We start from the raw sequence: 11,906 nt of genomic DNA, 5'->3' as shown, positions 1-11,906 counted from the left end.
ATTGGATAAAAATCATCGGGACATCGTCGATCAATAATTTAAAATTCTAAAACGATTAGAAAAGAGAAAAAGAGAGAGAGAGAAGAATCCGGAGCATTGAATTCGTCGAGTTTCTCGTACATTTTAAATTTCACGAACGCGTAAATCTCCGATGGCGGGAACCCTTCTTTCCGATCAGCCCGTTGAAGTCACCGATACTTCCGATACCTGATACACGGTGCGCACCATCCCCCGACGTAGCGCGTTCCGTGTCCTCGTGGTCGAAGAGAGATAGTAGGGGTGATGGAGAGGACGGTGGAGGGGTAGTCACCCTCGCGTTCCATCGGCCAGGTTTCAACGTTTTACCGTGAAGAGGCGCCACCGTACGGCCTGCGCCGTAGCTGTCCCTCGTCGGCAGCCTGACAAACTTTAGTCCTGATTCGATACTCGTAAGAGATGAAATTTTGCCGGTTCCTCGTTCGTTTTTCCTCAACGAGAAATATTACAAAGATGAAAAGGGGATAACGAATGAGGGATAGGAGGAAGGAAATAGTCGAACGAACAAAAATATTTAAAAAGAGGACGAAGACGTCGAACGACCGTGGGACAATAGTTTCGACGGGGTAGAAAAGTGCGTGGCTGGAGGGATGACTGTGAGGGCTGCAGGAGCCGAGCGTTCGAGTTAGTCTCGGGCAGAACACAGGCCCAGTAGGATCATCGTTCAGGCAGACGGGACGAGCGGTGGAGAGTGCGGTGCGTGGATGGAAAGAGAGGACGAAGGAAGGACGAAAGGAAGTCGACGTGAACTAGTACGGGTACTACTGTCAGTACCACCAATACCACCATCATCACCAATAAAATCATCACCATCACGACCATCAGCAACACTACCACCACCACCACCACCAACACCACCACTACCGTCATCATCGTCATCAACACGATTACCGGCGAGAGTAGTAGTAGTACCGGTAGTACAAGTGGCACGAGACGAGAGAACGACGCGATACTCGGTCTTTCATACTTTTTCACGCGAAACCGTTGTCGGAAAAAAGAAGAAGAAGAAGAAAGAAAAGACGACGAGGACGACGAGGATAACGTCGAGGATAACGTCGAGGATAACGCCGAGGATAACGTCGAGAACAGAGACGAGTCAGGCAGGAGCGTGCTGCTACCGAGCACACGTACGCGCGAGTACTCTCGACCTACAACCCCACCCCCTCCCTCCTGCCACCTCGTGCGCGCTCTCTCCTCTTTCTCCTTCTCCTCCTCCTCCTCCTCCTCCTCTTTCTCCTGTTCTTCCTTCTCCTCTTCTTCTTCCTCTTCTTCCTTCTCTTCTTCCTTCACCCCTCTTCTTCTTCTTCTTCTTCTTCTTCTTCATCATCATCTTTTTTTACCTTCTCCTCATCCACCTCCATCTCGTTTCTCCTCCACCTCCTTCTCTACCATCCTCTTGTCGCCTCTTCTTCGTACTGCCGAGTTTCGTCGGATGCACCAACGAGTTCGGAACTCCTCGTGCAAGGCTGATCCTCTATCTAACACGAAGGAAGACTAGAAGAGAGTCCGAAGAAAAGGGTGGAGAAGAATAATACAAGAAGAAGAAAAGTGCATCGCGTCAAGGTGATTGTCTCCAAGATTTGTGCTTGTGCCAATGTGATGTATGTATGTGTATATATATGTATATGTACAAATATATATACATATATATGCATATATATATATGCATATAGATCGTTATCAGTGACGGAAAAAAGTTTCTCTTTGAGATGCACCTCGTATACACGAATGTAAGCAGCTCGTGTCGAACGCGAATAAGTATCGGGAATCGCTCGGTGGATGGAGGCTAACTCGCGAGAATGACCTTGGGGGATTTTACGAGGGGAGATCGTTGACGCGTACTGAGAGAAACGGGGAAAGAGAATGGGAGAGTGAGAGAAAGAGAAAAACAGATAGATAGATAGAAAGAGAGAAAGAGAGAGATAGGGAGACAGGTTCATCCCACAAACGTGGAATTCTTCCTTGATTTTATTATTTATTTTTCATTAAACAAAATAATATATAGGCATACATATATATATATATATATATATATATATATAAATATACTTGCAAGGATGAGCACGTGCAAGGGTTAAGAAAGATTATCTAAAAGTCGGAACGCGAACGTGACGGTACAACGGATTCATGATCGTTGTCGTCGACGAAAGACGTACTTTCTTTATCGCGAACGGTCAACCAACTTACCTCGTGGCATCGTAATGGAGCGATGGAGAGAAATCGCTAAGTACTCCGAGTAGAAGAGAACTCGAGACTCTCTGTGATAGCGTCTAGCTGACTGGCATAATCCCGAGTGAGAAACTCGGACGGGTTAGTTTGCGTTTTCGAAAGGAAAACGCGAGCGTCGTGAATCTTTACAACTTCTTCTTAAATTCATCTTAGGCGATCCTATTTCTATCGGATTGAATTATTCGTTTTTAAGAAAGTTAGGAATTTTTCGTAATTATCGATTTGGCTGATGGATTAAGGTCATTTTTTTTTTTTTTTTTATTGAAATATTAAAAAATAAGTAATCGTAATGGAATGTTTAAGAGGAGAGAACGAGATCGGTGAATATTTCTTTTCCTTTCTTTTTTTTCTTTCTTTTCTTTTCTTTTTCTTTTTTTTTTTTTTTTTGAATTCTTCTTGGAATAGTACGGAGATCAAGTTCACGATTGTTCTCCGACGTTTCTTGAACGGTCAAATCTCTTGATATCTTATCCGGAGTAAGAAAAATTCGCTTACAATTCGTCCGACTATCCGACAGACAAGACGAGGACGACGAGGAAGACGCCGATGACGATGACGACGAAGACGACGACGACGACGACGACGTTCTCGTGTCGCCTCCTTCGAGTTCGAAGGAGGAGCGTGTCGTTGAATGTCCCTGAGCGCGGCTCTTGAACTTACCGGCTCTCTTAAACAGTACACGAGTAGAAGGCGCATCTTTCGTGCGCGCAAAAGATATTGTTACAATCGCATCAGTAGGATAAAGAGAAAAAGAGAGAGAGAGATAGAAAGAGAGAGAGTAAAAGAGAAAGAGAGAGAGAGAGAGGATGAAGGGTGGGAAGGGAAAATGCACGAAGGGAATCGCGTTGCTTCACGAAGACGAGAAGAGAAGTGGAGGAAGACGTAAAAAGAGTGCGAGTGAGATAGAAAAAGAAAGAGAGAGAGAGAGAGAGAGAGGAGTCCTTTATCATCGTACGGTATATTGAGTAGCGTGTGACCGCTCGAAGAAAGTGAGTCTCTGTGCTGCGAGCAGCGAAATTCCGCGACGAAGACGTTCAAGACGTATAGCCCTATGGGTTATGCGTCTGGTTTTAACGAGACGAACCAAATCGAGTATTTTCGGAAAACGCGTACTTAAATTCAACTATGTCTGGCTTATTTTCAAGACGACGAACTACGACGACAACGATAATGACGACGATTTACGAACTTTGATTTCGTCTTTAAGACCAACGTAGGTATCTGACTTACTTATTTGAGGAAATAAGATTTTTCGAGTATCTAATTTTTGATAGCCCGTGACAAGATGTCGTTTCTTCGTCTAAATAAAATCAAGAGGGATCGACTGGGGCGTCCGGTAAAGGGGTAATTCAAGCTCAGAAATGATTTGTCGCGAGTGAGTTATTCCACGGTACATCGAAAACACGGTGACCAACGTCGCATATCAGACGGCGCATTAACTTGTCGTACTATTACGAGAACCGACCGACCATACTTCGGGTATATACGAGCAGTAAAATTGTCTCAACGCGCGCAAGAGAAGCTCGTTGCAAAATGCGGAGGTAATGCACACATACACACACATTATATATGTATATATATATATATATATGCATATATATATACACGCTCTCTCTCTCTCTCTCTCTCTCTCTCTCTCTCTCTCTCTCTCTCTCTCGTGTACTTCCGTTTTTTGTCGCGTTCCTGCTTTTTGGACAATCGCCGAGCCTCCACTCGCAAATCTATCTACTCGCTCGAATGAAAGCGAAAATGAGAAAGAAAGAAGGAAGGAAGGAAGGAAGGAAGGAAAGAAAGAAAGAAAGAAAGAAAGAAAGATAGTAATGTATATATATCAGTTGGAATAAATTATTTTCGAGTACAGAGAGTATAAATTAATACTATCGTCGTGTTATAAACAGTCAAAAATCATCGAACATATACACAGTTAACGTCGATTCAGAAGCGTGCAAGCTTTCTCGAAAACGATTTTCTGCGCGTGTCTCCGTCCTCGTTCCTCTTAACTGCTCGCGTGCTAAGAGAAGGACAAAAAGAGAGAGAGAGAGGGGGAGGAGAAGAGAAGAAGCGCATTCCAAGATCCGTTTGAAGTCTGGGCCCTCGCGTCACCGAAATGCCGTTTATATATCGCTGCGCAAACCAGAGAAGATGTTTACGATCCCTTCTTTTTCGCCGTGTTACTTCTCGATCCGCATTTATTACTCGATAATCTTGTGCGTGTCGGTTTGTGAATTTCAACTTTAACGACAATCATATACATACATACGTACATAATATACATACCCTTTTGGATATGTGTTCGTTCGATCGAAAGGTTTAATCGAAACGAGAAAAAAAGAGGACGAAGGTTTCGCGAAAGTTTCTTTTTTTTTTTTTTCTTTTTTTCTTCCAAAATTTTGCAAATCGAATCGATCCGATTTTCCAAACGTTATCGACGCGCTGACAAAAAGGAAAAAGAATTTCGAGCGATCGTTTCGTGACATCGTAAATAATTTTCCAAGGTGTGCCATAGTGGTAGCGGAGTTAGAGCCTAGTAGTAGACACGATAGAGACGCGTTAAACGTGTTCACCGATGCACACAACGAAGCCGAGGAACATGGACTTTAGAAACGTGTGCGTGTCGGCACTCACACGCACGTCGCGCGCGCTCTGCTCGGCGTTGACAAACTAATCCTCGCGTTATACCGGGTGATCGTAAAGCACCCGCTGACAAGCAGACGCTCGTGTAGTATTTTCGTGGGCGGCCGGAGTCTGATAAACTCTCGCCGTATGCTTCGCAAATCTGCGAGCCGCGAGTAAAAGTAAAAAAGAAGAAAAGAGAAAGAAGATATGTGCCACTCTCTCGATCTCTTTCGTTTCGCGAGTCGCTCAACGAAATCAAAGGTTTCCCTTCTTATTAACCGATCGTTTGGAGAAATAACGATCTCTCTTTCTCTTTCTTTCTTTTTTTATTTTTTATTTTTTAACGAAATTAAAACGACATCGAAAGTGTGGCGCGCAAGTTTCGTTTAATTTTATCTTCGAAGAAAAAAGAAAGGAAAAAGAAGATAAGTTCGTAATAGGTATCTCGATAAATTCGATTCGATAGTCGCGTGATATCAAGGATAATAGTTTAACGCGAAGACTTCGGACGATGATCGTAGACATAATCAACGGATTCCACTCCAGTAACATCGACTACGTGCGGTTCTGTACGGAGTTCGATGCCGAGTAGTTTAGCCGGCGCCAAACGCGTTCGCCACGCTAACGTTCGCCTGAACAACAACGTTAGGTACTCGAGCCATCGCGTTACACAGGATTATCGTCTACGTTCTCCGGCCGCGTAACTTCCGAGAAAGTTAACGGAGAGCGCCTCGTAGAAAGGAGCATAAATTCTGGATCATTACAGCGTCGATTTCGATGTCATTATCGCCATCAGATTTCGGTTCGCTTAATAATATATTCGCTCGTCGAATATTTTTCTCTGTTGTTAAACGAATGATTTTATGAGACGAATAAAATTCAAGGTCTTTCGATCGATCGAAATAATTCCGTGCTGTTGTCGTTACGAAACAACGAGAAAAATAAATATCTCAATTGATTAACGAAAAAAAATAAAGAAAGAAAAAAATTAAAAAAATAAAAAAGAAGAAAAAAAGAAAAAAATAGGGGAAAAAACGAGACTTCTATCTTCAACCGGAAGCGAACTTAAATCGAAAGCACTTTTTCGACCCTCAAAGAAAGTATCAGGAAGTTTCGATGCCCGTTAAGTTAATCGGCGAGAAGTGCGTTCACCACGGTAAAAGGCGGGGTTGTGACGCGACTAAAACCCCCTTTTTTCGCGCTTACCTATTATCCGCACGCGCGTATACTCTCTTAGCCTATTTTTTTATTTACGATGTCTAAAGCGAACGTGAAAGAAAGAAAGAAAGAAAGAAAGAAAGAAAGAAAGAAAGAAAGAAAGGAAGGACCGACCGAAAGGGTAAAAGGAATCGGCTATATTACCAAACGAGCGCACAATATGAGAAGAAAAGGGTTCTTCGCGTTCGTTCGAGCGTAACTACGTGCGTGCGTGTGCCGTGTTGAACCGATCGTCACGTATATATAGAGGTAGTTTATGCAAAAATTAACTGTGTTCCTCATTTTCTTTTCTCTCTCTCTCTCTCTCTTTCTCTCACAGCAGACACACATATATATATATACAAACTCGTCTTACCAACGTATCCGGTGTTGGCCACAAAGTGAATTTCTTAAAGGCGATCGCTCGAAAACGAAAGTTACCTACCCAAGAATAAGAATAAGAAGAAGAAGAAGAAGAAGAAGTAGTTGAAGAAAGAGATTATCCCGTGACACGAGCTGCTTATTGTTAGTGATTCTTCTCTCTTTCTTTTTTTTTTCTTCTTTTTAACACGCGTTAAAAATGATTCGCTATTAGATCTTAATAATGTCCTCATTAACGTTAATTTAATTATCAGGAGAGAAACTTTGATCCGTGTCTCGATCGATTATCACAAGTATCTCGTTTCGAGTGACATAACGAGATGCTCGCAGATTTCGTGGTGGTGAACGGGCTGTGGACGACGTACTTATTCGCTCCTCTATCCTTCTTCTTTCCGAGCTCAGTGAGATTAAGTGCGATAGGGAGGTGAAATTTTCTTTGGAAAGATCTTAACAATATGTCGTAGTGTTAGGTAAGTGAGAATCTTGGCTGGTAGTTAAAGAAGATTCGATAGTTAGCACGATCTCAAAAGTCACGGATGTTACTCGACGTTATACGATCGTTTGAATCGGAGTAAAAGACATTGAACGGTCTATCCTCGCTCGAGGGCGCCACGTCTTTGGCGTGTGTTAGCTCGGTTAGAGAGAAAGGGCCCCAGCAAAGTACAAAGTTCCTTCGTAGATAGCAAAAGAAGTTCTCCGTTGAAATCTTTGGTTTAGCTGTCATTTCGTACTCGCGGCGAGAGTTTGATAAAGCGCCCGAGTTTTTCCTTTTCATATTTTCTCGATCAACCAAATTCGTAGAAATATCGTAGAGTTCGATCGGTATCGATTGTTGTATATCTCGCGATATAACGGAGAAAGTAAACTTTGGGAAGAATCTCAGTCATTCGATCGGTGGACTTTTAACGATTATACCGAGAGAAGAAAAGAGAAGAGAAGAGAAGAGAAGAGAAAAGAAGAGAAGAGAAGAGAAGAGAAGAGAAGAGAAGAGAAGAGCTATGGCGGCTATGGTGACGCTTTCTCAACGGTGTTTTTCCAACAAAGGATGTTTACTCGCTCGTCGCAAAGGGCTTCGATGAAGAGAGACGGAGCACGAGAACTAGACGTAGAAAGGCGACACTGGTTCGAGATATATATATATATATATATATATATATATATATATAGGAATAGAGAGAGGGAGAGACGAATAGAGACGAACTGCCGTAGCGGAGAACGTGTAAGAGAAGGAGATAGAGATAGAGACAGACAGAGCAAGTAGCAGAGCGTTAGAGGTAGGGATAGGGAGAAATCCGAAGAAAAAGAGTAAGGAAAGAAGAAGGGAAGCAGGCGGCGATCGGCAGGGGTTGGAAAAGGGCGGTCGGGTAGTTGAAAATATGAGATCCGTTCTGGTAGGGACCACCTAGCCAGCCTCCGCTTCGTTCCGTGGCCTCCCACTCCGGTGGCCAGCTTATCCCTACTCCTGGCACGTCCTCTTCGTCGTCGGGCGTTTTGCCATGGTAGTGGGGACGAATCTGGAAAGGTGATTGGCTGTTCGAGGGGTCGTCCTACCCCTGCCACCGAGGCATCCTCCCGCCCATATCCCCACCACGGTATCTGCACCTCCTCCAGGCATTGCATCGGTCGTCCGGTAGCTCTTAGTTTCAGGTTAGGAGCCTGCTAGGACGGGTCTCGTTCTCTCTTCTTGAGGCACCCGGACGAGAGTGGCGGCGGTGGTGGCGGCGGCGGCGGACGGGCGTTCGCAGACCGGTCGCGACTACGAGTGAATGCACGAAACGTGGAGAGAAAGAGAGAGAGAGAGAGAGAGAGAGACAGAGAGGAAGGGAAGGGGAAAGAAGAGGACTCATCCAAGGATTTACCTTTTGTCTCGAGAGACCTGGAACGATCGTCGAGGAGCAGGGGCACCGTTCGGTGAACATCGACGCAAGACGATCCCGTTGATTCCGATCGACCTAGTACCGAGAGATCCTCTCTCCGTTGAATCGTCCGATGGAAGAACGGATTACGTGACATATCGGTGTGTTGGTGTTTGAAAATAATTGATCCGATTTTAGTGACGAGATTTGTTAGTCTCGAGTGTGTTCGAATGTCCTGCTTTCTCTACGTGTCCGATATCATCGAGATTCATCGTTATCATAATCACCATCGTCATCATTATCATCATCGTCATCGTTACCGTCATCATCGTTATCGTCAACAACAACAACAACAACAACGACGACGACGACGACAAAAGGAAAAACAACAACAACAACAACAACAGCTACGACAATATCGTCATCGTCGTTATCGACTGTCTCACGTCCAATGAACGCTCTTCCCCGTGTCCCGTGGTGTCCCATCGTACGACGAAATCGTGTTCACGGGAAATAGTTCGACGCGAGTGAGGTTCACGTTGGTGGTCCATTCGTGTGATGCGGCTACGGGACGAGATTCGTTCTTACCGCTACGTGGACGAAGACGACGAGGACGGTGTCGAGTCCAGTTGGAGAAACGTCGGTATCAACAACGACTACATGATATCTCGGGCACTTTGTTGCATTCTACGGAATCCCTAACGGCTTCTTCTCGACGATAGACGAACGACGATACATCATCAAGATATATATATATATATATACACATATATTCGAAGTATTTGAAAAATTTTGGCGCGACCACGGTGGTTGGTTGGTAACGATGTGGAGAGCGAGCGTATACGCGGAAACGCAGCTTTGACGCGGGAGACAATAGCGAAACAGAGAAAGTAAATTCACCGATGACTTGCCACCCACCGTGGACGGAATATATCGAAAGGATCGGGCCGACAGTGAAAGGAACATCCTCGTGGCAGATTGACTAGCGAAGCGATCGATCGGTCGATAAATCGTGATAAATCTCGTGGACCGCGTGTGAATGCTTTGTTGAGCGAATATTTTGTCAAGAGGGAAAAAAAAGGAAGAGTATAAAGTATAGAGATTTGTGTTAGATGGAAGACTAGTGCGTCTCTTGCGTGGTGTTCGCGAATGAATATCCTCGAATGGTATCGTATGATATTAGTGAATCGTCGATGAGTCCAGGGACGATCGTCGTCGGTGTGTCCCGATCGTGCGATAGTGTTTGAAAAGACGATCGTCGGTCGAGGAATCGTCGAGTTAGTATATAAACTAAGGAAAACGTTACCGACGGAAAAGTTCATTCATACGACGTGCTCGAGAAGCAGCGACGCGGGAACTTTTGCTGGAAAAGGAGGAGGAGGAGGAGGAGGAGGAGGAGAAGGAGGTGGAGGAGGAGGAGGAGGAAGAAGAAGAAGAGACGGAGGTGGCGGCGCGGAAGGCTGCAGTGGTGGCGGCGGTGGGACGAGGGGAAGAGGAGTTTTGGGCCCGGCGGAGAAGTTTGAAGCCGTCAAAGTGGCTTCTTCACTGGGGCTCCAGGGGCCTTCTGCGCCGATCGGGGCCCAATTGCTGGCTACTGGCGGTTCAGAGGATGCGCCGGCCGCGACCGTTTACCACGCCAATCTGGTAGCCGGTAGCAACACCTCCGTCGTGACAGCGGCGCTCCAGCAGCCCGTATTAGCGAGCCTTAACTCGGTGGCATTGGCCAGTATGCAGGCCTCCGCGGAGGCCAACTCGCTGGATATACAGGCCATGCAGTCCATGGACTGGCTCTTCAAGAAAGAGCGAATATATCTACTCGCCCAGTTCTGGCAACAGGTAAGCTAGAATCACTCTGGATTTTATTTTCTCTTGGGTGGGGTTAGTTAACGGGGATGTAGGAGGAGGGGGTGGGAAGGGGTGGTAGGGGGGAATATATACGCGAAATCACGGGGATAAAGGCGAAAAGTGATAGCAACGAGCGGATTTCGTGCCTCGAAACGACCCTCGTGCCAACGTCCGTTCGGCTAGTATCCGGAAGTGGGCCGATTCGCGTCCAACGCGGGGGTAAGATAATCCCGAAGGGTTGCCGGAGGGTTCGACCGTGCCGCGCGTGCCACTCTCTCTCTCTCTCTCTCTCTATCTCTATCTTTCTCTCTCTCTCTCTCTCTCTCTCTCTCTCTCTCTATTTCCCTCTCGTTTCGCTTCTCCCTGCCAGTGGAACGTTTAAATCGTCGCGGTCTATCCTCTTGCGGGCCGTGTCGAGAGTGTGAAAATAAGACTTTTTTTCACCCTCCTTTCTTTTTTGTTCTTCTAACTGGGAAAGTAATTTAAGCGATTGTTAAAAAGAAAAAGAAGTATGAAAGAAAAAACAGCGATTTATAGATCGTAGAAATATTGGGAAAAACGGTTGGTATCGATCCTTTCGTCCGATTAATTAATTCAAAATTAAGATGGTGTTAGTATAAAAAAAAAAAAAAAAAAAAAAGAAAGAAAGAAAGAAAAAAGGAAAAAGAAACGCGAAAGCTTTTCAAATATTTCGCCTCGTCCAACGACGTGCATATACGACGCGTTTGAATATTTTAAGACTATTTCCCCGCAACTTTCAAAACGGTGCGATGCGTTCGTAATAAATATGCTTGGAAAAGTATTGTCCATTGTGATAACTCCGTACATGTCGCAAGGATATCGTTCGTTGTCAGCCCTTCTTCGTTTCGAATAAATCGCCGATAAAATGATTTGTCGATGAGCGTGAAAAAGCTCGTGGAAAGTCATGGATATGGACAAAAGATTAAGCTGAAGGGAGAAGGAGATAGAGAGAGAGAGAAAGAGAGAGAGAGAGAGAGAGGGAAAGAGAAAATCGTGGCAAATGTCGGTCGGTACGGTAAAATGTAAGTCTGTCATTTTCGGCGATTCATTAGTCATGTCTTCGTTAGGGCATTTTGAAGCGTTTACATCCGCGCGCTTCGCGAAACGTCACGAAATCGAGTGATCCACCACCACTGGTAGCATTCGTCGTTAAGAAGAACCAAAATAGAAATTTCCTGCTGCGCAGTGAAATAATTTCGAGTGAGTGTGTCGGTAGGTGCTAAATCTTGCCGCACGAAATCTTTCGACACCTTCCCAGTAATTGCTCGTTGGTCAGATTCTCGGGCCACTTGGTGCGATTCTGAGGTCGAGAGAGCGGTATCTAAGAGCGCTCTTGAGAGAAACGGAGATGGCGATAGAGATGAAAAGAGAGAGAGAGAGAGAGAGAGAGAGAGAGAGTGTCCGAAAGGGTGTACGAGGGTTGCTAACGTCGAAGTTTCCCTTGGTGCGGTACTCGGTGTTTGGAGGATAGTTCAGCGATTTAGGGATGGCTCGACCGACTTGTGGCAGAGTGGCCCACATACAAAGAGAGAGAGAGTAAAGGGGTCGTGACGACACGACCGATAACAGATAAGCATTTGCGGAACGTTCGGCTAGTTAACGAGCGGTACAGGAAATGCAAACGTTCCTCGCATCCTTCCAGATTATCGTAAAGTTGTTCGCAAAAAAGAAAAAGAAAAAAAAAAGAAAAGGAAAAGTGGAGGAAGAGGGAAGAAAGAAAGAAAA

General features: G+C 45.1%; 1 protein-coding gene across 4 annotated transcripts in view; it reads left to right on the top strand.

The window, feature by feature from the left end:
- Positions 1 to 666: 666 nt before the first annotated feature.
- LOC127069915 (homeobox protein cut) overlaps positions 667 to 11,906 on the top strand; it is a 142,932-nt gene continuing 131,692 nt past the window's right edge. For 3 of the 4 annotated variants that reach the window (XM_051007624.1, XM_051007626.1, XM_051007625.1), the window contains exon 1: positions 6,740 to 10,151. In XM_051007624.1, the coding sequence (XP_050863581.1) occupies positions 10,044 to 10,151 (108 nt within the window). In that variant the 5' untranslated portion in view covers positions 6,740 to 10,043. Of the gene's footprint in view, positions 1,600 to 6,739; positions 10,152 to 11,906 lie in introns of those variants that run through there. The other variant, XM_051007623.1, reaches the window with a different exon arrangement.

This window comes from Vespula vulgaris, chromosome 17 (assembly GCF_905475345.1).
Source record: "Vespula vulgaris chromosome 17, iyVesVulg1.1, whole genome shotgun sequence".
In the NCBI taxonomy this organism is placed as follows: Eukaryota; Metazoa; Arthropoda; class Insecta; order Hymenoptera; family Vespidae; genus Vespula; species Vespula vulgaris.
This window is presented reverse-complemented; position numbering and strand designations above follow the sequence as displayed.